The sequence below is a fragment of the Periplaneta americana genome, chromosome 6 (assembly GCF_040183065.1).
Source record: "Periplaneta americana isolate PAMFEO1 chromosome 6, P.americana_PAMFEO1_priV1, whole genome shotgun sequence".
Taxonomy (NCBI): domain Eukaryota; kingdom Metazoa; phylum Arthropoda; class Insecta; order Blattodea; family Blattidae; genus Periplaneta; species Periplaneta americana.
This window is the reverse complement of record NC_091122.1, coordinates 154,691,921-154,716,453: the sequence shown is the minus strand read 5'-3', so window position 1 is coordinate 154,716,453 and position 24,533 is coordinate 154,691,921. Positions and strand designations below refer to the sequence as shown.

The window sequence follows — 24,533 nt, the reverse complement described above, 5'->3', positions numbered from 1 at the left end:
CGTACCTGTGCGAAATAAGCAGGGCCAGGTGTTTATGGAGATTACGAAAATCACGACATAATAGATATACAATAGATGTTTGCTAATCTTTACGAATTAAGTGATTCTGATTAATAATATGCGGATAAAATAATCACGACAAATCGCGAAATAGAGTTCTAATAGCGAAATATGAACACATTTGCGAATTATTATTATTGTGTCGTTTTATAGCGAATTTCATATTCTGAGATCTTTTTTCGGACTATTTTTTCTTTTGAACTTGTTATAATATCGAAGTAGGCTACATCGCATGGTATTCCAGGTGTTCTGATTACATTAGTGAACAAAAAAGACGGAGAATTCAACATTTCACTAATAATTTGAAAGTGTTAATTTGAGGGCTGCAAGTTTTTTTTCGTGTTTAATGCATGTGTGTTAAATACAGTCTCAATTCAACAAATATTGTCTATTGGCCATATCGCACCTTTACCAGAATCCAACGAACCTTTAATATTAATTATTTGGAAAGTAATATTCATACTGAGTTAATACTCCAATTTCAAAATAATTGTATTTTTCAAAATTTCCATTAATACCCGCGAAGAATACAAATCAATCTCCAACAATCTCCCCCGACACCAATATTAAAAAACACAAATGATAAAGTTAATCTCCATAAATACCTGCCCCTGGAAATAAGCTTCAATAATATAGGCTCCTTCTTCTATAGAAAACGCAACCATGTTTCTGAAACACACTATACTCTGTACTCTTTACTTCACTGCTAGCAGACTTCTAATGCAACAGCGGCCGTAAGTTTGTGTGGCTGACGGGAGCAGGAACATTAGTGAAAGGGGTTGGAGTCAAGTACATACAGAAACGCAGGTACAATAAAAATGCAAGTAAAAATAAAATGATGTCCCTGTAGTAGACTGTGATAAGACACTTTGCAAGATACGACGTCTCGTACAATTACTGAACATGTAATTCCTGGACATCCCTCTACCTCCAGCTCAGTCCAATCCACTTTAGTGTAAGTCACAGAAAATCAAGAAGTGCCAACAAAATTTAACTTTGAAAATTGCGTTTTCAACAAGTGTAACTTCAAGTAATATAAAAACCTTTCGTGTTTTTATTCTGTTAATGTAACATTTCAGCGTAATTTACTTTTGAGGTTAAGTATTGTTGTTTCGTATTTCCGCTCTGAGTACTTGGCAATAGTATTTAGTATGCCGTGATAGATAGCAGTTTATTTTTGAACTTCATTACAAGGAAACATAATAATGTCTTATAATAATCATTACCATTTACGTAAGTAATTCGGTTTTGCAAGTTATTTAATTTTATTCGTTGAATAATCTTATTAAATTGCACTCGTGCAATTACTACATATAGCCTCAAGCGTGTATATTTTATAGTATACAATATTTTCTAAAACTTGTTATAAAATGAAACATATACGTTACAAGATATTAGACGTCTGAATTAATTAACTTCCGGAAATCAGTTCGTGAGTTTTACGTCCTGAAAATCCTAATACTATATACTGTATATGAAAACAGGTTCCAGTAAGACACATTTCGACCTTCGTGTGTTTTAACCCTGACATAGCACTGTTAAGAAGAAATTCCAGTTTAAAAGCCTGTGAAATTGCTCCCCAGTTTAGTCAGACTAGCAATAAACAGCTGAATGTCCAGGTGCTGTTTGGAATATGCCCGGAATGCAATGCTGTGAATATTATGCAACTTTACCTGATACTTTAAGCTTGTTACATCGCGGGGGAGGTATGAGCGAGAGAGAGTGAGCGGGGAAGGAGGGGAGAGAAGCTCTTTTTTTCATTACGTCATCCGTAGCCAAGGTTACCCGAATATATTCGATTCCACGTAGTTAGGAGCTCAAGTCCGGCTTGAGAGGTTCGGATTGGTTTTTTTTGTGTTTCTGTCTTGGTGTTATGATCTTACTGATATTTCCGCGAAGTGTGGATGATAAAGCACGTGACTATAACCATGTAAACACGGTAATGGATTAAACAGCAGCTGCTTGTACAACGCTCCAGTGCGTATTGAGACTTAATACTAGAACTAACACCTATTAAATTAAATGTGTTACTAATGTGCTCTGATTTAAGTAATAGCGTTTGAGGTTATAAATTATTCACACCTTTACATTTTGTGGGAGGAGCTGAGATATTTTTTTTTTCTGTTTTTAAGCTTTCGTACACCAGAGTCAAGGATAAATTATTGGAATTTATGATATGAATAGGCCTATTTTGTTACGTTAAGTAAAAATACAAATTTCTGTCTCTAAAAGTTCAAATGACATGAATTAATTTTATAACGTAGTGAATGAGAGAGTTGGCTGTAGTTTTCGTAACTGTTAAGGATCATCTTTGACTTTACTCGGAAGTTACGATCCAGGGTTCGAGTACCGTCTATATTGTCTTAGGTAGAGGTCTAGAGTTGTGCTGATGCTATGTAACCACATATCTGTCTAGTATGTAAAATTTAAGTTACCAGGAAGTGAACAAATTTGAGATTAAAATTAATTTAAGGGAGCTCGACGAAACGTTCTGCTCTTATAATGTTAAATTTGCCTCCCTTCATGACTCATTTCTGAGCATTTACTATGTGAATAAACCTGAGTTTCATCAGATGTTCGAGTAGCATTGTTTTTAAATTTGAAGATAATTTTAACAAAATACAGTATATTCTGTATCAGGAATGATGTTACACAGACCGGAAACGGACTTATACGATAATTCATTGATATTTTCTCAGATGTCGTGAATATATTTTGGCAAACCTCTCCAGTTTTACGATACGAGAATATTACACTAATTTTCTGAAATTTATTAATTCACAGCCCTTGAAGATAGTGCCAAAACAGCATAAAGAAACCAACCATAAACGTTATAACCATGAGATTAACATGGAGGCATGAGATTAAATTAATCATTTTTTGAGAAGCTACACATGTCCTTAACTACAATTTTGAGAAAACTGAAAAAAAAAAGCTGTCTGCAGCTTATAATGAAGTATTGTATGTATACATTCGGGTCGGGGCAAGTTATCTAGTTGAGGTTTTTCCCGGGGTTTTCCCTCAACCCAATATGAACAAATGCTGGGTAACTATCAGTGCTGGACCACAGTCTAGTATATACAGTCACGAAGCACAATATGTAGTAAATATGCATCCATAGATAGTTGCTAACCACTAGGATCGCTACTATCGCCTCATTACAGACAATGCGAAATAGTACCGGCACAATCTATTGTTCCCAGCACCCTCACAACTCAAGCTTCGTGACTGTATATACTAGACTGTGGCTAGACCTTGGACTCATTTCACCAGCATTGTCACCTTCATCTCATTCAGACGCTAAATAACCTGAGATGTTGATAAAGTGTCGTAAAGTAACCTCTAAAATAAAATACAGACATTCCAAAGACATGTATTAATGTCGAAACAGACACTCGTTTTGGCTAAAAATGGACTTGTGTAGTTTCTCAAATAACCGATTCAGATACTTTATCTGTCAAATTTATTTATTTATGTATTTATTTATTTAACTAGCTAGCTAGCTAGTGAGTACAAATTAAAGTTACAAAACAAAAATGTTACTAGCCAGGCTCGTGTACGATGTGGTCTTAGCCAATAATATAACATAAAATTTACAAGGACAGTTTACTAAATACAGTAAGTAACTTAATTCAAACCAATAAATAACACACAAGAAAGGGGGGGAAGAAGAAGAAAGAGAAAAAGAGAGAAAAACATTTAATATAAATTGACAATCAGACAGTAGCCAGTGATATTCAATAAAATCATGAATATAGTCGACAGAAATAAAAGGTAAAAAAATTCATTGGTTAATATTACATATCATGAATAATTTTATAAATTTCTTTTTTAAAAGCTTCAATTTTAAAATATTTAAAATTTGGAAAATGGTTTGTAATTTTATTATAAAGTCTTGGGCCGAAACTAGCACCATGTTTAAGAGCTGCACTTGTATGACATTTAGGCTCAATTAATGGGAAAGTAGACGTTTGTCTCGAGTAAGATATTCATGTCGTTTAGATTTATGTTTTATTTGATTTCTGTGATAGTAAGTTAGTAAACTATATGTATAAATTTCTTCAATAGTTAATACTTTAAAATCTGTATAAATTAAATTTGTTGGGTAATCCATATTTTTGGTCAGACAAATTTTTATTAATCTTCTGTGTAATAAAGTTAATTAAAATTAATTCACTGTGATGGTCTACTTCTGTTTTATTTTTCTCCCAGAGGGAACCATGTTAAGGATTTTAAAATGTAATGTCCTCGTCCGGATTTGAATCCACGAACACCGGATTCGCGACTAGCATGAAAACCGTTAGTCCACGAGGACGACTGTTCTAGGTACTGAAGGTACTTGACATGGGCTTGCAAGAGAGTTCTGTGGGAAATCGTCACTCAGGATTGTAGGCTAGTGATGATGATGATGATGATGATGATGATGATGATGATGATGATGAGCATGTCGCCGATTGTCCACGTAAGACAATACAGGATATTTAAATCACAGTAATTAGCATGACCTTAGCGGAATTCGAACTATTGACTGTGGTTTCACGCATCGTTAAATAAGAGCCTTAGACGATTCGTACGTCATGGCCAGCATATGTTGTTATTTAAAAGGATAATAGCCATACCGGAAAATATGAAGTCGTTTGTTTGAAAGTCCTTGAAGCTCTTCCTGATCTTTGGTAGCCATCTTCTCCGGAAATGAACACCAGTAAATCATATTAATGTACAGCTGTTTGGCTGTGGGAGTTGAAACTTCAAAGACGCAGTAGGTATTTATTATTACTTACAACATACCGTAGAAGCTGGGGATGATTGATTGATGAGTTAAGTTACAAATAAATTGACACCGCTCCGTCACCAGCAGTGACATGGAGATAGAGAGCTCCATGCTTTCATAAACGTGGCACTACAATGAGGTGATGCGGGCAGCAACAAGTTCCGACCACGTTTTTATCCCCCAGAAAGACCCGCTACCGAATTCGATAGAGGGCTGAGTGAACTGCAGGCTGTTCTGGAAACTATAAAATCCCGCCGCCACCTAGAACTGAACCCAGGACCTTCCAGTCACCTCAGTGCACTCACTGGCTAGGGTCTCTTACCCGAGGATAAGACATTGGACTGGCGTGCATCCGTGGCTGCTGGCGGGAATGTTTTCTACCTCTCCCTTCTGCACGACGCGACGGTGCATATTCCGATACACTTCTTACCCTTTACTCATTTCAGCGAGTGCTGACGACCAGTGATATAGAGCGTGTGTATTTAATTCTACAGTGTCATTAAAGAATATTGTAACATCGGTTTGATTTACATTTTTAATTTATAGCAAATTGTTTTTAACACGGCTAAAACCGTAAATTATGTTTTCGGGTTGTTCAGAAAAGTGAAATGTGAAATATTTAATCGTTATGCAGGAATAACCACCGAAATATTTCCTTTTGCATTATAAAAGTGTGAAATTGTCCATTTCATTGTATGATGTATTGAAACAGTGCTTTGAATATAATGGTATGCTAAAAGTTTATTTTCTTTGATAAAAATTTCGAAGAAAACTCGTATGCGTAGTTCAGATCCTTAAAGTCCAGGATGTAATAACAAGACTCTGTTTATGGGGTATTGTAGCTTCGCTTCCATTTCTTCCAGCAACACTCTGTAACATTTTTTTTTTTTTTTAAGTTTGCGTATATCAGTATATTTTGTTTTCGGAAAAAACTAACACAGTAATTCGTTGGTGGCACAGTTCTCTAATATTCTTCACTATCCAGGTGTTTTATACAGAAAAAATTACAGGAGATTTGTGGAAATTCCTGTGATTGCGTGTAACGTCTATTCACACAGAAATTAGGGTAATGGAATTAGGACAAATAGCCTAAAATTATAGTTTGCTGTGAGATTCAAGTGTCTTAACGGAATTAAATAAGCTATGAATAACAGTCAATCCTCCAACAACAACAACAATAATAATAATAATAATAATAATAATAATAATAATAATAATAATTATGGCTAGGATTTTGATGAAATTGCATCTTTTTTCTAGTAAGCCAGAAACATTGCTGCTTTAGTATTTATATGTTATGTGACAGGCCTAAACTGAGTGTTTTAAGACACATTTATTAGGGCTTTTTTTTTGCATTTTTTGCCTGTTTCAACTCATAAGAGCATCTTTTGTTTTTTAGGGATTTTCATTTAATTTTGGCCATAAATTCCCATTATTAATGTGAAATAATGTTTATTTCCTTTGATATTTTCTTTACATATTTTGTCCATTAATACCCATTTTTTGTATAATATTTTAATCGTTTTTCTACACAAATATTGCCATTTTAACGTAGCACACCCCATGTAATGGATCAGTCCAACCTCCCCTTCAATATAATAATAATAATAATAATAATAATAATAATAATGATTTATTTTAGCTGGCAGAGTTAAGGCCGTAAGGCCTTCTCTTCCACTCAACCAGCAAAAAGTGTATATACATATGCATGAACTTACAAAGAATCCAACAATTTGATTGAGATGAGAGTTACATGTATACAAAAGTTATTTACAAATTAAACAACAAAATACTATGAACTATTAATTAAACACTGAAATAAACTGTGTAGCAGAATTAAACTAAAATACGTAGAATGTTAATATATTTCAAATAATATTAGATAATAGAAAGAGATTATTACGAGACAATTAAAATACAGCACAATCAGGATGATTGATATAGATTCCTCTATACCTGTTAATTCCGGATAAGAGTGGCCTTGTGGTAGGGAAACTAAAATTAAAGTAAATCCATGTCGCTACAGCCCATGAAGGGCCAAGACCGACCAGCCGACTGCTGACCTCACGTCCACATGCCGAAGCAGAGGTAAACAATCATACATAGAAACTACATCAAGTAAAATAATTAATTAAAATGTACTACTTAGAAAAAATTATGGAAAATTTAATTTAATTACCAGTCTAAATATTAAGTAGCACAAACCCTCTTTTCCTACGAAGCCAATTATGTAAGATAAACTTTTAGGGCATTTTAAGGGCATTTTTTTTAGATTTTTAGATCATAAAGGCATTGTTTGTAGGACATTTTTTCATGATTTATAGGTCATCAAAATCCTAGCCCTAATAATAATGCATTAAAACTTAATGCACTAAGAGATCAGCGAAGAACTGCTACAGACTCACTGAACAATGAGCACGAGAATATTCCGTAAATGTTACCCTATGCATCCGTATGTCGGTAACTGTTTGAGCTAATACAAGGAAAAAAATAAAATAAAATGACATTAATAGCAGCGATGATGATGATTATGATGATGATGATGATAATAATAATAATAAATACATTACATATTAAACTTACAACAGCATAGTTACAATATTTATTATATTACTAGCCGTACCCGTGCGCTCCGCTGCACCCGTTAGAAATAAATATAAAGTAATTACATAATTAAAATAGGACATTTGATCCAGGGAACATTCGTGTTTGATAGAAGGATAAATCGTTTATTATGTTACTTAAATTGTATTAAAAAAAATTAAAATGCGTTCATTTTGATCCAGAGATCACTCATTTGGTCATAAAAATTATTTTAGGAAATACAGGAAACGAATGCCTATCAAGTTTTCTGTGCATAAGAAGCTATTTTAATCTTACCTGTCCTCGGTTCACTCAGAAGTTACTGTAATAACATTATAGCATTATGTCCATCTAGAGAAACTACACTTTCCAATGGTGAAATAATAATTAATTATACAAATCGGTTAATTTAGCTTCCGATATTACTTCATACAAACACAGAAACATTCTCTGTAGGCTATCTTTCATAGCTTTCGATTGTTGTTGTCCAAGGCCCCTTATAGACGAAGTCATTTGTTTTTTTATGTCATTACACGGCCTTAGATGGCAATTATTTTAATTTTAAAACTCATTTATCTCATTAAATATCAGTCCTATCAAAATTTTACAAAGGATAACACTTATCGGAAATGATTTTTAAAGAAACTTTTCTTATGCAACATATTTCACAAAAATCAATAATAAGCGAGATATTTCGATTTATTTAATTCAGGCCCCCTTATAACCTCCCTTTTGAATAATGTATTTTGAATTCCATATAGCCTAACATCTAAGTTACAACGAACTTAATTTATATTCCAATTTTCATCGAAATCCGTTCAGCCATTATTGCGTGAAAAGGTAACAAACATACATACAGACAGACAGACAGACAGACATACAAACAAAAATTTCAAAAAAGCGATTTTCGGTTTTAGGGTGGTTAATTATATACGTTAGGACCAATTATTTTTGGAAAATCGAAAATTACCAGAAAAATTTCGGCTACAGATTTATTATTAGTATAGATGGGTTAAGCCGAAATTGCGCAACCTACAACGTAAACGTTTCCATGGCAACCGAAATCGAATTTCCGGTCATTAATGTGTAAATCGAATATAGATGTTACACGTCAAAATAGTAATATGCGTTACAAGAGCGGTATGTTGACGTTTTCATGTTCGAGGAAAAGATTGAAAAAGCGAAACGTAGTTGAGCTTTTTTAATTTCCGAGAACATGAAAACAAACATACCCCTCGTGTATCGTACATTATTTTGTGCGAAGATCGTTTATTACATACCTGGAAGAGGAATTTCTAATTAGTTGCAATGAAATCTCCATGTTGGTTTCTGTTCAATGACGGCAACTTTGGAAAACAAATATATCTCTCTTCAACATTGTTCCTATAAAATGTTTTCTGTGTTTACTATACTGCAGCAGGCCGTGATATACGTCTGTCTTTTTTTTCCCCCAGTCTATGATGAGTCTGGAATCTTGTTGATTTTTTCACGGCTTCCTTAATGTTACTTGCATTACAAATGCAGTAACTTTTGTGGTGTTGTAGAGTTTACTTAATTTTTGCAAATATTTAAAAACAATAATTAACAGTGCAATTTAGGTGAAATTGCAGTGGTAAGTTTCCAATTTATAATGATTACTATATTGAACGTCTTCAAAAATAATATGTTAAAAGCCTAAAGCAGTAAAATGAATATGACGCTTAAGCGGTAAGAATAGGGAAATTGTTATGTGTGTTACATTGGGAATACTGAATGTGGTATTTCAAACTTACCGCGTATTGGTTGTGTGCGGAAAGCAAGCAAATACGCACGATCTCGCACAAAAATAAATGCATATAGTAAGCTAGAAACATTTGGTTGCTAGCTGCCATCTTAAAAAATTGAACAACTTCTTAAACCTCTATTAGTGCAAAAATGGGATGTTATAGTAATATACGTTACAAGAGCGGTATGTTGACGTTTTCATGTTCGAGGAAAAGATTGAAAAAGCGAAACGTAGTTGAGCTTTTTTAATTTCCGAGAACATGAAAACAAACATACCGCTCGTGTATCGTACATTATTTTGTGCGAAGATCGTTTATTACATACCTGAAAGACGAATTTCTAATTAGTTGCAATGAAATCTCCATGTTGGTTTCTGTTTAATGACGCCAACTTCGGAACACCAAAATATCTTTCTTCAACATTGTTGCTGTAAAATGTTTTCTGTGTTTACTATACTCCAGCAGGCCGTGATATACGTCTGTCTTTTTTTCCCCCCAGTCTATAAATACGAACTTAAAACAAACGGTAAGGTTATGTAATGATTTTAATTTTCGTTTTAATATATTAACAATATTATTTATATAACATATTGCAGTAATAACATCGGTATCTGGAGTCTCGTTGATTTTTTCACGGCTTCCTTAATGTTACTTGTATCAGGAATGCAATAAGTTTCGTGGAGTAGTAGACTTTACTTAATTTTTGCAAATATTTAAAAACAATAATTAACAGTGCAATTTAGGTGAAATTGCAGTGGTAAGTTTCCAATTTATAATTATTACTATGTTAAACGTCTTTAAAAATAATATGTTAAAAGCCTAAAGCAGTAAAATGAATGTCGCGCTTAAGCGGTAAGAAGAGGGAAAATGTTACGTGTGTTACGTTGGGAATACTGAATGTGGTATTTCACACTTACCGCGTATTGGTTGTGTGCGGAAAACAAGCAAATACGCACGATCTCGCACAAAATTAACTACAGATTTGTTTTTAATTTGCTCATTTTAACAGGTTGATGGAACGTTATTTTCGATAAAATTGTTTTAAAACTGACTTTGATAGAACTAGCCTTCATTATTGAAGCATGGGTGACTCAGGAATGTTTTTTTTTTTTTTTTTTTTTTTTTTTGGAAAAGATAGTAATGAACAAGATTATCATACTACGGTATATGACTATCTTAATTTAATTTAATTTTAATGACTTGTTGATGGCTGTGGTAAAATAGGAGGCCAAGAATTGGTATGATGATTGTGAGGGTAGGGAGTAGCCTATTCAGAGGAAATCTGTCACAGCGCTGCTTTTGTCTACCACAAATTTAACTGGAATTTTCGGGTTATTAACTCGCTTCTCCACCTGGAATGCCGACGCTTCAGCTGTTAGTCAAACACTTGGCCGAGGTTATACTGCTCTGAATTTATGTCCTCTGTTTATTATTGAACATTAGAACACAGCCACCGTGACTTCGGTAGACGTGAAAATGAACAAAAGGAGAACGGTTCGAAGGCTGTGTCTCTTGGAACAAAACGTGCAATCAAAGTTGAGGCGGAGAATTAATAAGCGTGCGTATATAATTAGGAAAGATATAAATAAATTGCAGCACTCGACACTAGAGCGTTGTAGACACTTTTCCTGGAACAACAAGAAAGAAGAACACTCAGACTGTGTTTTATGGCACAGGAGCTGAATGTCGCACTGGGGGGTGGGGGGGGGGGAATCACAAACTGAACGTTTTTTATAATATTCTTGCTAGCGAAAAGTGGAAGCTCGTTTCGCAAGCCTTCGTAAACACTGATCTTCAAAATATAGTCTGATCCATTTGGGAAGGGACAAAATAAAACTATATTCGGAGTGATACAATAGTTATTAATGTAACGATCATATATAATGATAGCTATTGAGACACGAGAAAAATGGGAGTATAAGGGTACAGTGCATCAGTTATTCATAGATTTCAAAAAGGCATATGACTCTGTTAAGAGAGAAGTTTTATATGATATCCTTATTGGATTTGTTATTCCCAAGAAACTAGTTCGATTAATTAAAATGTGTCTCAGTGAAACGTACAGCAGAGTTCGTATACAGTTTCTGTCAGATGCGTTTCTAATTCACTGCGGGCTAAAGTAAGGAGATGCGCTATCACCTTTACTTTTTAACTTTGCTCTAGAGTATGCCATTAGGAAAGTTCAGGATAACAGAGAGGGTTTGGAATTGAACGGGTTGCATCAGCTGCTTGTCTATGCGGATGACGTGAATATGTTAGGAGAAAATCCACAAACGATTAGGGAAAACGCGGAAATTCTAGTTGAAGCAAGTAAAGAGATAGGTTTGGAAGTAAATTCCGAAAAGACAAAGTATATGATTATGTCTCGTGACGAGAGTATTGTACGAAATGGAAATATAAAAATTGAAAATTTATCTTTTGAAGAGGTGGAAAAGTTCAAATATCTTGGAGCAACAGTAACAAATATAAATGATACTCGAGAGGAAATTAAACACAGAATAAATATGGGAAATACCTGTTATTATTCGGTTGAGAAGCTTTTATCATCCAGTCTGCTGTCAAAAAATGTGAAAGTTACAATTTATAAAAAGTCATATTACCTGTTGTTCTTTATGGTTGTGAAACTTGGACTCTCACTTTGAGAGAGGAACATAGGTTAAGGGTGTTTGAGAATAAGATGCTAGAAAAATATTTGGGGCTAAGAGGGATGAAGTTACAGGAGAATGGAGAAAGTTAGACAACATAGAACTGCACGCATTGTATTCTTCACCTCACATAATTAGGAACATTAAATCCAGACGTTTGAGATGGGCAGGGCATGTAACACGTATGGGCGAATCCAGAAATGCATATAGAGTGTTAGTTGGGAGGCCGGAGGGAAAAAGACCTTTAGGGAGGCCGAGACGTAGACGGAAAGATGATATTAAAATGGATTTGAGGGAGGTGGGATATAATGATAGAGAATGGATTAATCTTGCTCAGGATAGGGAGCAATGGCGGGCTTATGTGAGGGCGGCAATGAACCTCCGGGTTCCTTAAAAGCCAGCAACTAAGTAAGTATTGAGACACGAGTATCTTAATAGTCATTGTATGAGAGTCACTGTACATACAACTGTTTTTCTACGACCTGTAGTAAGGTTAGACAAAAATTAACTAATTTATTAAAAATTAAAGTTAATGTTTAGATATATACTTCTTTATATTGACAAAATGGAAGTGTGAATATGGAGATAGTGGGAAACAAAAGAATGCAAAACGTCACATTCTTACTGTAGTACTGTACTGTACTTACTCAAGACCTCGGATTTTTAGGCTCGAATAGGATAGGTTGCAATAATTTTATGTAAAAATCCCTAAATGTATGCAATACGAGAAACTCTCGAGCAATGATATTGCCTAAAACTAGGTGTATTAAAGAACGTATGTTTCAGCCTATGCTAAACGAGCCTAAAAATCCTAGGTCTATCACATGGCCAACATTGAACAAGTTTATATAACGTTTAATATGAGTTTAATATAGCAATTCCTTTGTTTTTTAGAACTTTGAACATGTACTTATATTAGGCGATTGTCAAGATGGCCATGACTAGACCATGATAATCATGTGACTCCAATTCGTGCCGAAGCCTGTCTTTCTCGTTAGCCACGGAAACAAAACAGTGCCGTTTGAGACAGTGGGGAAAAAAAGAATGCAAGTGATTTATATTTGCAGTTCCTATAGGTAAAAAAATTCCTTTTTGTAAGTTTTAACGTGTACGAGAAATTGTGTTCCAAAATTGTAATGTTCATAATATGTGTGTATATATATATATATATATATATATATATATATATATATATATATATATATATATATACAGGGACATCATTTTATTTTTACTAACATTTTTAATATTAACCTGGCTATACCTTTGGTTCAACGCCGTTTGCTACCACGACTGGAGTACGATGATACTGGCGTAATGTACAAACACAGCACTTTACTAGGTATAGGAGGGAAGAAAAGTAGTTCATCCATTTACTAGGAAATATCGCGATTTTGAGTTTGATCATTTTCATTAGGTTTTTGTTTAATAAAAATACAGTACAGTATTAACAATGAGTGTTTTTACTCACGAACTGTGCTGTCCATGTGAACGTATTCATTATGCAGTGTATATTATACTGTCTACAGCACATTAGCGTACAATATAGAGAATGGAGTTAAATTGAAAAATAATCATAATATGGATATTTATACACAATTTTGAAAATGGTGGCCGTTCATTTCGATACAGGCTTCAGTTCTAATATGTATATTATCGCACTATAGACTATTGTACCTAATCCCAATTACCAGTTTCGTCCTTTGTACTAAGTAACTCATGTTGAAATAATTCTGTACCTACTCTATAAAAGAGTACCTTACGTACTGTAAATTCAATCTTCACTTCTACCCGATCCGAAAAGATAAAATTACTCAGACATACTATCTACTGTCCGTCCAAGTGGTTATGTCGTAGGGTCGTAGAAAAGGAGGAAATCATGTGACAGTTAATTACTTAACGAGGCCCTTTTATTTAAGTTATTTTAAATAGTAGTATAATAAAACGTAGACGTCCAATTAACTCCTAACAGAAATTAATGTTTTCAGAAAAGAGCTAAGACAGCCCAGCCACTAGCTGGCGATTAAACGCTGGTGGAGGAAACCGGGATACGACGTAGGCAAACGGAAAACAGTACCTGTGCGAAAATGTTTCAATATTGAAAGTCCTTTCGTCACTGGAAAACGCGAACATATTTTTGGAACGTACTGTTTACTATTACCGTATGGCTACTATGACTGTGTTGAACTTTATTAGTAGAAGGGGTGGGAGTGAAGTACATTAAAAAACTCAGGTACAGTAAAAATTGAAGTAAAAATAAAATGATGTCCCTGTATGTGTATGTATATATAGGGTTATTTTACGACGCTGTATCAACATCTAGGTTATTTAGCGTCTGAATGAAATGAAGGTGATAATGCCGATGAAATGAGTCCGGGGTCCAGCACCGAAAGTCACCCAGCATTTTGTCGTATTGGGTTGAGGGAAAATCCCGGAAAAACCTCAACCAGGTAACTTGCCCCGACCGGGATTCGAACCCGGGCCACCTGGTTTCGCAGCCAGACGCGCTGACCGTTACTCCACAGGTGTGGACTAATATGTATATAAATAAAACAGGAAATGTGTATGAATGTGAGTGTGATTGTGAGTGTGCCGGGTTAATATTAATTAACCAATCATCAAAAATATAAAAATACATCAGGACTGTTTCTGGGCAGTAACCTGAACACACGTTTCAGCGTCACATTGTTGACAAGTAACTCCATCTGTTATCAGAACCATAAAGCATCTAACAGATGCTATAGAGTTACCAACAACGAAAAAAAAAAAAAAAATGTGGACTTTCATTGTCTGCATCTATTGGGTTAGTAAATACATAAAAGGTTTGCACACCAAACTTGTAACATAATGCCATAATATTTTCTTACACTTTTAGATGACATATTTCTGGTTATTAACACTATTAGGTTTCCGCTCCACTCACCCTTCATCATATGGTAATGCAGAATTCCTGCACGGAAATATACGTACTTCGGTACATCATAATAATATGACATGCTTAAATAATCACTTAGTGATTTAAGACAGCGCTAATTCCGTCGGATCCCGGCCACTTAGTCACTCGTAATGAGTGCACCTCTGCACATAGTGTGTTGGACATTGTGCCACTGTCACACATCTGTGACACAGTGCATGAGGGTTGGCCACTAAAGGGAAACTAAGAGGTGGAACTTAAACTGAGAGGATTCAATCCGGCATCGGAACTGGAATCCGGTATGGCTTAATGGTTAGAGCGTCAACACGTAGAGCTGAAAACCCGGGTTCGAGTCCCGGTGCCGGAGAGAATTTTTCTCCATTTTTCATCATATGGTAATGCAGAATGTCTGCACGGAAATATCATACGTACTGCGGTACATCATAATACTATTAGGTCTACCATAAAAGCATAATATCTTAAAGTGTTTAAATGCATGTTATTCTAATGTGCCCTCATGTCCGAATTATTACTTATTACTGTACTGACATGAAATAAAGCAATTACGACCATTCACTGAGAAGTTATCCTACTATTTTGTGAAGTTGAGTTTTGTTGCAGGCAGAACGTTGCATGTTTACATTAACCTTAATGTATTTTAAACCGAAATTTGTATCTGATATTGCAAGAAAGACTTTCTGAATATTCGTAAGCGGAACCTCATTTTAATTACCACATATCACGAATATTCTTCATGGCAGTTATCCTTAATTATGTTCTGTAAAAATTTAATTAACAGTTTCATGTAGTTAACAAATTATGAACATGGCATTTCCGTACCATTTGCAACAAAAATGTGCACATCAGTAGTTCACTCACGCATAAAATGTAGGCATTTACGACAAGGAATGCTTATCCTGTAACAATGAAACTAAGCGTAGTGACTCTTGGGTTCATTTGGTGCGGCTCGGGAATTTTAACACTTTAAAAAATTCGCATATCACACATTTTACAAAATGCACCACCTTGAATACGATCGAAATACAATCAGTCAGATTTAGTTTCCCATCATTTTTTTGTGTTTTATTTCGCATCAAACCGTTTTATTCATTGAGTCACCACTAGCAGCACTAGATGAAGGTAACAACATTGAATTACCGGTTCATAGATTTCACTTTCTCTTAAGGGGTTAGGTACAGCTTACAGCAGTAAAATTTTGGAAATATTCAATTTTTTTTTTACTGTATCTTGTACAATAATGAAAATTAGTATGTGTAAAACACTGTCCGTCTGTTATATGAAAAAAATATTTTTACGATTAAAAAAAAAAGTATTTACATTTTTTTTTTTAAATTCAGTTCACTGTGCAGTGATGAAGCGTTTTCCACATAACTCAAAAACTATCCAACATTCTGTGATGAAATTTTTTGTGTGTATTTATGCATGTCTTATCTACAATATGATGCAAAATTACTTCTCTACCTTTGATAGATTTTCTGATAAAAAATAAATTCATTTAAAAATGGTAAATATCAGTATTTTCTTCTAACACAAAAAGAAAAAAAAATATTATTTATTAAGTAATGCAGTTGAAAGAGCATGATATTGTAAACATGAGTTTCAGCAATAAAATAAGAGAGAGAACATGAAAAAGTTAACAAGTTTATGAGCTTCATCACTTCACAGTAAACTGCCACCATTTTGAATTTAAAAAATATATATAAATAATTTTTTTTAAATCGTAAAACTATTTCTTTCATATAGCAGAAGGATAGTGTTTTATACATACCAATTTTCATTACTGTACAAGATACAGTAATGGAGGAAAAAAAATGTTGAATACTTCCAAAAATTGTACTACTGTAAGCTATACCTAACCCCTTAAAGCCAATTGAGAATTTTAACAGAAGCACTTTCCATTGATTATTCAATACGCGATTTGTTTTTTAAGAAAGTAAACAAATGTCTCTTATTTTGCCATCGCACGACATTAAAAACATAGCATTCCTGTTTTTTTGACAGTAACAATCAAGACTGAAAATTCAGACGGTTTAAATTTCATCCAATCATTATCGGTCGACAGAACAACTACTTTCAAGGAAAAAATTATTTGCATATCTACTATAATAATAATAATAATAATAATAATAATAATAATAATAATAATCCGTGGCACTACAGCCCTTTAAGTGCCTAGTCCGACCAGCCTGTTGTCCTCACGCCCACATGCCGAAACAGAGGTGAACGATCATCCAACCAGAATGGAGGTAACGTGTGGTTAGCACGATGATCCCCCCAGCCGTTATACCTGGCTTTTGTAACCGGATTTCGCAACCTATCGAATCTTCCCAAGTTCATCAAGATTCTGGGTGGGCACCGGTCCCATACGCTGGCCGAAATTTCATGAGAAAATTTCTTCTCCGATGGGGACTCGAACCAGCACGCATTCTGTAGCTCGAGTCCTAGGCAGGATGCCTTACTTAGACCACGACGCGACGGCTCGGAGCGAAAATATACCACATAACAGAATTTATTTTTGGTTACTGAAAAGTCATATCAAATTGAAATATAATATTGTATAGATTACCTACATTTTTTAGTTAAAAAAACTCTGAAACTGGGCGGGACATCCTGGAATCCAGGGGGGAGTAGTCCCCCGGGCCACTTCCTGAATTCATCACTGCAAACAGTAGGAAGTGCGTTTATGTAGTGAAGTCTTAACAGTTACAAAAATTTCCCTTTTTGTAATACCGCTCATTGGCGGAGCTCTTAACCCTTAAATTCGCGAAGTATCCTATAGGATACAACAGGTTAATAGGCTATATGCTATAATTTTAATAAAACAATTGAAGAAAAAAATGGTAGAAAAATTAAAATTTCACAATACTATAATATTGTACGACATATAAAATATGGACATTGCGATAGTTGTTTTCTTTACAGTCCGACACGATTTAATAAACTGGTGTGAGAAATGAAGTTTTGCCAATTTAAGGGTTAAGAAGCTTTTGAGGTTTTTCCTGCCCCCCAAAAAAATTGAGATATACCTAGTAACAGTAGGTCTATAAGTTTGTAATAAAGATGTAGGCCTATCATAACACTTGGTTTCAATTCGATCCTTCCATCTATTAGTTCATTGTTGGCAGTCATTCCAGGATGGTTAGTCCAATGCGAGGCTTGTGCCAAAAGCCTCTAAAGACACTGCTATGATCTTGACTCGTAAGCGGGAAGGGAGTATCGATTCGCCACATCTCGATATGAAACGCGGCTAATCTCACCTTCACGATAATACGTCGCGCTATATTGGTGTTCGTGAATGCGCTGCGTTGTTAAGTATTAGTTTAATCAAAAGTGCATGCGTGTGTATGTTACATATTCAGTTTGTTTAAAATGGCTCATACTGAGAGAATATTGAGGTCAAGATTTGTAGAATTAAAATAGAAACCGTTTTCAAGTTGGACGTATGAAACAAAATGTGTTTACAAAGATAGGAGATCGACGCTACATTTACATATTAAATAGCGGATGGAGGAAGACAAAATAGAAATTTTCAATTGTCAAATAAGAAATATCCTTGGCTAACAGGGTGCGCTGAGACAAATAAGTTAGGCTATATTGTTACACCTGTATTCTGTTTGAGGGTGAAAATGTGTGGTCATCATCTTCTTGTGGAGTCTGTGTCACAAAAAAAAAATGATGAAAAAGCCGAGAAACATCTGCCCTATAAAAATACAGGTTGAGTCAGGAGAAAACGTACATGGTGTAAGAAGTGATTATGAACAAAAAAGGTTATATGAACATATGCCCTCTTCTTAACAGAATCTGACATACAGCTGTTTGAAAACCACGGGCGTCAGTCTCATGTCCTTCATCAGCACTCATATGCAGACACAACCAAAACGACATTAGGTTGTAGTAGGATCAATGAAACGTATCCTGGGCGTTGGATCGGTCCCGGTGGTCATTTCTTGGCCACCGAGATCACCCGACATTACTACATTTGATTACTGTGCGTGGCATTGGCTTAAGAGCGAAGTCTACAAGCGCAAAGTGGAAACTTCTCGTTCGCATTTTACATGATTTTGCTCAAGTAAAGGAATGTCCGAATCAGTTCAGGTCAGCAACACAGCAGCTGTCTACAAGAACTGCAAAGTGCATTAAAGTGACGCTGGACTTTTTGAACATATTCTGTAAAGAAAAGTACACAATTAAACAGAACATAAGGTAACAGTGTGTTTATTGAAGTGGTGAGATCATTAACCGCTCATGTCCATTTACACAAGTTTCGAGAAAAATGCAAAAACCTTTTTTATTTCTTACCTAATTATTATTTTTTGTACGTAATATTTCTGGTTGTTTTAAAGATCAAGACAAAGTAGTATACCAACTTTTAAAATCGTAATACTTGTGGAAATATCCAAAATTTAATTTCAAATTTGCAAAAAATGAATGACCAGAAGTGGACTTGAATGGTTATTCATCTCACCGCTTCAGTTTACATTCAGCTGCACTTTTCATGTTCCTCATTGTCTCCATTAGTTTTCTCCGAAACCGTTAAGAACAGGAGTTCATATAAACGTTTTTGTTCAGAATCATCAATATTTTCACCCCACAAACCATGTACAATAAAACCTCTATTATCCGTAGTAATGAAGGGGTAGGCTGAACGGTTAATCGAAAAAATCGGATAATCCGTACCATATAAGATTTTCGTAAATTTAGTGAATAATGCTTATACTTTCGTAATTTCCTCTATGGCCTTGTATTGAACACGCTATTCACTGATTTATGTCTGGTTGTTAACGGGTTTTTAAGGGGGCAAGGAAACTCCTTGTAATGGCTGTCTGTGGAAAGGTAGAAGTAGTGGAGATCTCAAGTTGTAGATATTTACATACTTTATACACTTTATCCTTGATTTTTATTAAATTGCACACAGTTGTTGTGTTAGTCAACTGACTGAAGACAACTTTGAACCTCATAAGTAACACCAATAAGGTATCACTCATGAGGCAACTAGGCCAGGAGATAATGGAGTAAGGTGGCCAGTTCCTTTCCCCCTACAATGCATAAATCGCCGATTAGCTACATATTGCACACAGTTGTGACTCCAATCTCGTATTCTAAGATGAGCCACAGTTTCTCATTCCCCAAACCCTCAGGGTGCTATTCATAGACATTTCGCTAGCCCGCGCTACGAGCGTGCTAAACTAGCCCCAGCTATCGACTCGTTACTTGTACGGGATTCATATCATGTCATATTGCTAACACTGGTTTATGAATACGAAAAAAGTTAGTTCGCTGATCATCCACCGGAAGCCTACGCTAATAATGTCTATGAATAAGGCCCTCAGTTATTTGCACTTTTAATCCTTTGACTAACACGATTTATTTTGATACTCCAAGAAGACATTTTATACAGGGTGTATCTAAATTGGTGTCAGATATTTCGGGGACATGTTCCTAACATCAAAACATTACAAAAAGTTCATATGAACATGGATCTGAAAATCATTTATTTCAGAGTTACAAGACAAATTTAATGTTACAAAAATTTCTCGAAGTGGCTTCCTCTTGCTTCAATGTATCCCCTAAGCCTGCGTTATACGCTCTGGCGTACTCTGTTGAAAATCGCTGGAGTGTTTCGTATTTGGTCAAATTCAGTTTGGATTCACTCTCTCAGAATGTCAAGATCAGGTAGTCTATAGGAGTCGCATAAACCAGGGACTTTAAATGTCCCCAGACGAAGAAATCCATTGGATTCAAATGAGGCAATCGAGCAGGTCATACAGTTAATCACCTTCAATCAATCCATCTTTGCGGAAATTCATCATTAAAAAATTACAAACTATCAGACTGAAATGAGCTGGAGCACCATCGTGTAAAAATCACATTCGTTGGATGACGTACAGAGGCACATCATCAATTAAATTATGCAACTCATTTCGTTCTGTTCACTCACAGAATACGTTTTCTTCTGATTTATTTGCTCTACATGAAACAAACAAACAAAAAACAATTAAAAACAGCGGTAAATGAAGGGATAAATCTTTTAATAACTCCCAAACGAATGATTTTCAGACCCATGTTCATATTAACTTTATTTAATGTTTTGATGTCAGGAACTCGTCTCCGAAATATTTCACACCAATTTAGATACATCCTGTATATAAGTTATACAGTACAACTCGAACATTAGACCTTACTGTGTAAAGGTAAAGTCTTGTAATAGCTTTCTCTAGAAAAAAAATAAAATGCTAATAACGTACAGTACTTCATGTATTTCTGTAGCACAAAAATATTCCCGCAAGAGAAAGACAGTCGGTTAATCCGCCAATCGGTTAATAGAGAGACGAATAATCGGGGTTCTACTGTACCTTTCCTCCTGATTCATTCTGTACATAAGGTAAGCAGATTTTTTCAGCCTGTCCTTAGCTTTGCCACTGGACTACCGTTGTAACAATAAAGGCTGGTTCACAATAAACCGGAAACGAGAATCGGAACGAAAACGAAAACGGTAAAATTGTTAAAAATGTATACATTTAAATATGAGCATTCACAATTAACGAAAAGCTTGCCGGAGCCGGGGATCGGGAACGGATAGTTGGCCAAGTTTCAACTTTGGCGTTCACGTTTCCGATCACAGCCCACTAGATTCATTCTGTTGCCATCTAAAAGCTATTTTGTCGTCGTATATTTTGTAGCAAGAACACCGTGACATAACCTATGCATTATTTTGTTCTGTGCTGTGCATCATGGAGCAAGTTTTATTTGATGAGATTCTAATATTGAGTGTTGAGGAAAATCCCCACGTTTACGATAAGCGGCGCGCCTCGTATAAAGATAATGACGTGTCTTTCAATAGCTGTATCTTTGAAGACCGATCGGAAGCGAATCACATTTTATTACTGTATTGGTTGTATTACACACTACATATTCATGCTTCAATTCAATAACTACTGTTGTGTTCATTTTTATTCTATTACAAATGTTTCTTCTCTAATTATTTTACGTTATGGTAGACTTAAAATAGGTTGTGATAATAAAGATTCATGGGCATATTTTAGTACCGTACCTAATGAAATGTTTCAGTTGAAATTTCGAAGTTGGTTAACCTGTGTTTATGTTGGCTGCCTTGTACTCATGAGAGAACGCCATTTGTCAGTTATACACAAATAACATCAGAATGCGTATTATCGACTTTACATATCGTTATTGACATACATATCGATATGCATAGTCATCTACGTTCTCGGTTTATTGTGAATCAAAAATTTTCATATTCACGTCCTCTGCTTCTCGTTTTCATTCTGGTTCTCGTTCCCGGTTTATTGTGAACCAGCCTTAAGCGGACTTTCTCTGTTGGAGTGTTATATAGCTGCCAAATTAAATTGACACCTTCTGAGGAGCGTGCAAACAGTGGAATGGGTGTCACTGGCGAGGAGTACCGCCCGCAGGCCTGTGCCACATTACAGTAATTAGCAATGTCGGCCAGCACCTGATAAGTGTTGTCGTGCGTTGGCAGAGTCGCCGCATCGCTACGTGGAGTCGGAAGTTACGATCCACTACCGCAGTCCCGTGCGCTCCGAGGCCAAGGAGGCGCTGTCCGAGGAGGAGCTGGCGCGTCGCCAGGCCGAGGCCATGCGCAGGATATACCAGGAGGAGCGTCGGCGGAAGTACCTGCAGGAGCTGCAGGACATGCACAGCAGACGCCACACCGACAACTTCACGTGAGTACCGCTCCAGTGTCTTGAGAGACATTAAGACTTTGTTTTTACCTTATGACCAAAATACCATTCTTCGGTTTTTGTACGAAAATATTCCTTGGGCACTAAGGAGTTGATAGTAAGCGTTTTCCTTTTTGCCTCTATGTCCTTTTTTAGGTCCAGGAGCGATTTTTATATAGGCTTACTCCATAGATCAGTATTGTATCTCTTTCCACAAATTTGTCTTTTTCTCGAAATATATTTTTGATGTTCAAAAATAATATCAATTTATTAAATAAAAAATGTGAATAAATAAATGATGTTCAAAAATGTATTGTGTCCAAACTAAATTAGATATAATGAATTTCTCAACGTTAAACCTGCGGAAGTAACATGGAAATATCGCTTTAGGTTTGGTATCATTGCTGTCCTTCCTGACTTACGTTACAGTGTTTACCTCAGTTATTCCGAAAGATACTTTAACTAGTTTAAATAGTCTAGTCTACAACCGGCAATGATTAAGATAAAAACGTCAGTAAAAAAAAAAACACACACAACTAGCACTTAGTTTGTCTATTCATTCATTCATTCATTCATTCATTCATTTAGTTAATTTGTTATTTAGATATTTAGTTATTTATCTACTAACTTGGGTATTTATTTATTTACTTACGTATTTATTTATTTATTTATTTATTCACTTAGTCATTTATTTCTTCACGTATTCATTTACTTTTTATTTACTTTATTTCTTAATTTACTTACGTATTTGCTTTTTTATTTACTTATTCACTTATTCATTCACTTATTTTTTTACGTACTTACATACTTATTCATTTACTTATGTATTTACTTTTTTATCTACTTATTCATTTACTTATTCGCGTATTCATTTATTTACTTGCTTATTTATTATTTACTTTATTTATTTACTTATTTATTTATTCACTTACGCATTTATTTACTTATTCATTTACTTTTTCATTTTCTTATTTAGTTTATTCATTTACTTACGTATTTACTTATTTATTTACTTATGTATTTACATTTTATTTATTTATTTATTTACTTATTTACTTACGTATTTACTTATTCCCTTACTCATTTATTTATTTACTTCATTTATTTACTTGTTTATTTACTTATTTACTTACTCATATATTTATTTACTTATTCATTTACTTTTTTATTTATTTTATTTATTTATTTACGTATTTACTTATTTACTTCATTTATTTACTTATACACTTATTTATTTATTTATTTATTTACTCATTTACTTTATATTATGTTTGTTTACTTACGTATTTACTTATTAATTTACTTATTCACTTACTCATTTATTTATTTACTTATTTATTTACTCATTTATTTAATTATTTATTTATTTCACTCGTTTTTTTTATTTATTTACAGTGCGTTACAACGTTGAATTACAGCATTGACCTCCTGTCATTTAGCTATCACTTATCAACGTACAATTTTGTGCATACGTAGGCAGATCTGCTTACATTCCATACACACATACACATTTACATTTTTAAATTTACTTTACATTTTTAACTTGCTTATTTGCCTTATTCGCTTTTTCATACTTTCAAAAAATATGTTCCCAAGGATTTTATTGTGTGTTTATCTCTAATTCTCGATATTTTGGCCAATACAATTTCATTACTGAAATGTAGCCATTGATTTTTCACATAACTGCGTTCATTCATTCCAGTGTATCTTAACACGTCATCTTAACAGTAGTACTTTATATCTTCTATTTCGGCACATAATATATATGTCATTTTCTGTACTACCCCTAAAACTTTTCAGGTTCCGCACTCCTAATCTAATCCACCCAAAACCATTCTAGCATTTCAGTTGCTTATCGTTTTATATAGTTCTTGACTCCATACAGTTTTAACTTCCCTGTAATTTTGTATCGGAGTTTTGTTATTCACATAACTAAATATTTGTTTTTCTTTATTTTTACATCCTTGTCTAATAATATTTAAAACATTGTTTCCCTTTTCGTGAATCTCTCTCCACAGTCTGTCCTAGTTCATTTTTATCCAGTTTATTTTTATTTTTAGCCAAGTTTATTTT

At 34.6% G+C, this 24,533-nt stretch overlaps 1 protein-coding gene across 15 annotated transcripts in view; it reads left to right on the top strand.

Moving 5' to 3' along the window:
• LOC138701955 (uncharacterized) overlaps nucleotides 1-24,533 on the top strand; it is a 920,371-nt gene that overhangs the window by 860,924 nt on the left and 34,914 nt on the right. For all 15 annotated transcript variants that reach the window (XM_069829333.1, XM_069829340.1, XM_069829339.1 and 12 more), the window contains one exon: nucleotides 22,259-22,463. In XM_069829333.1, coding sequence (XP_069685434.1) covers nucleotides 22,259-22,463 — 205 coding nt within the window. The remainder of the gene's footprint in view (nucleotides 1-22,258; nucleotides 22,464-24,533) is intronic.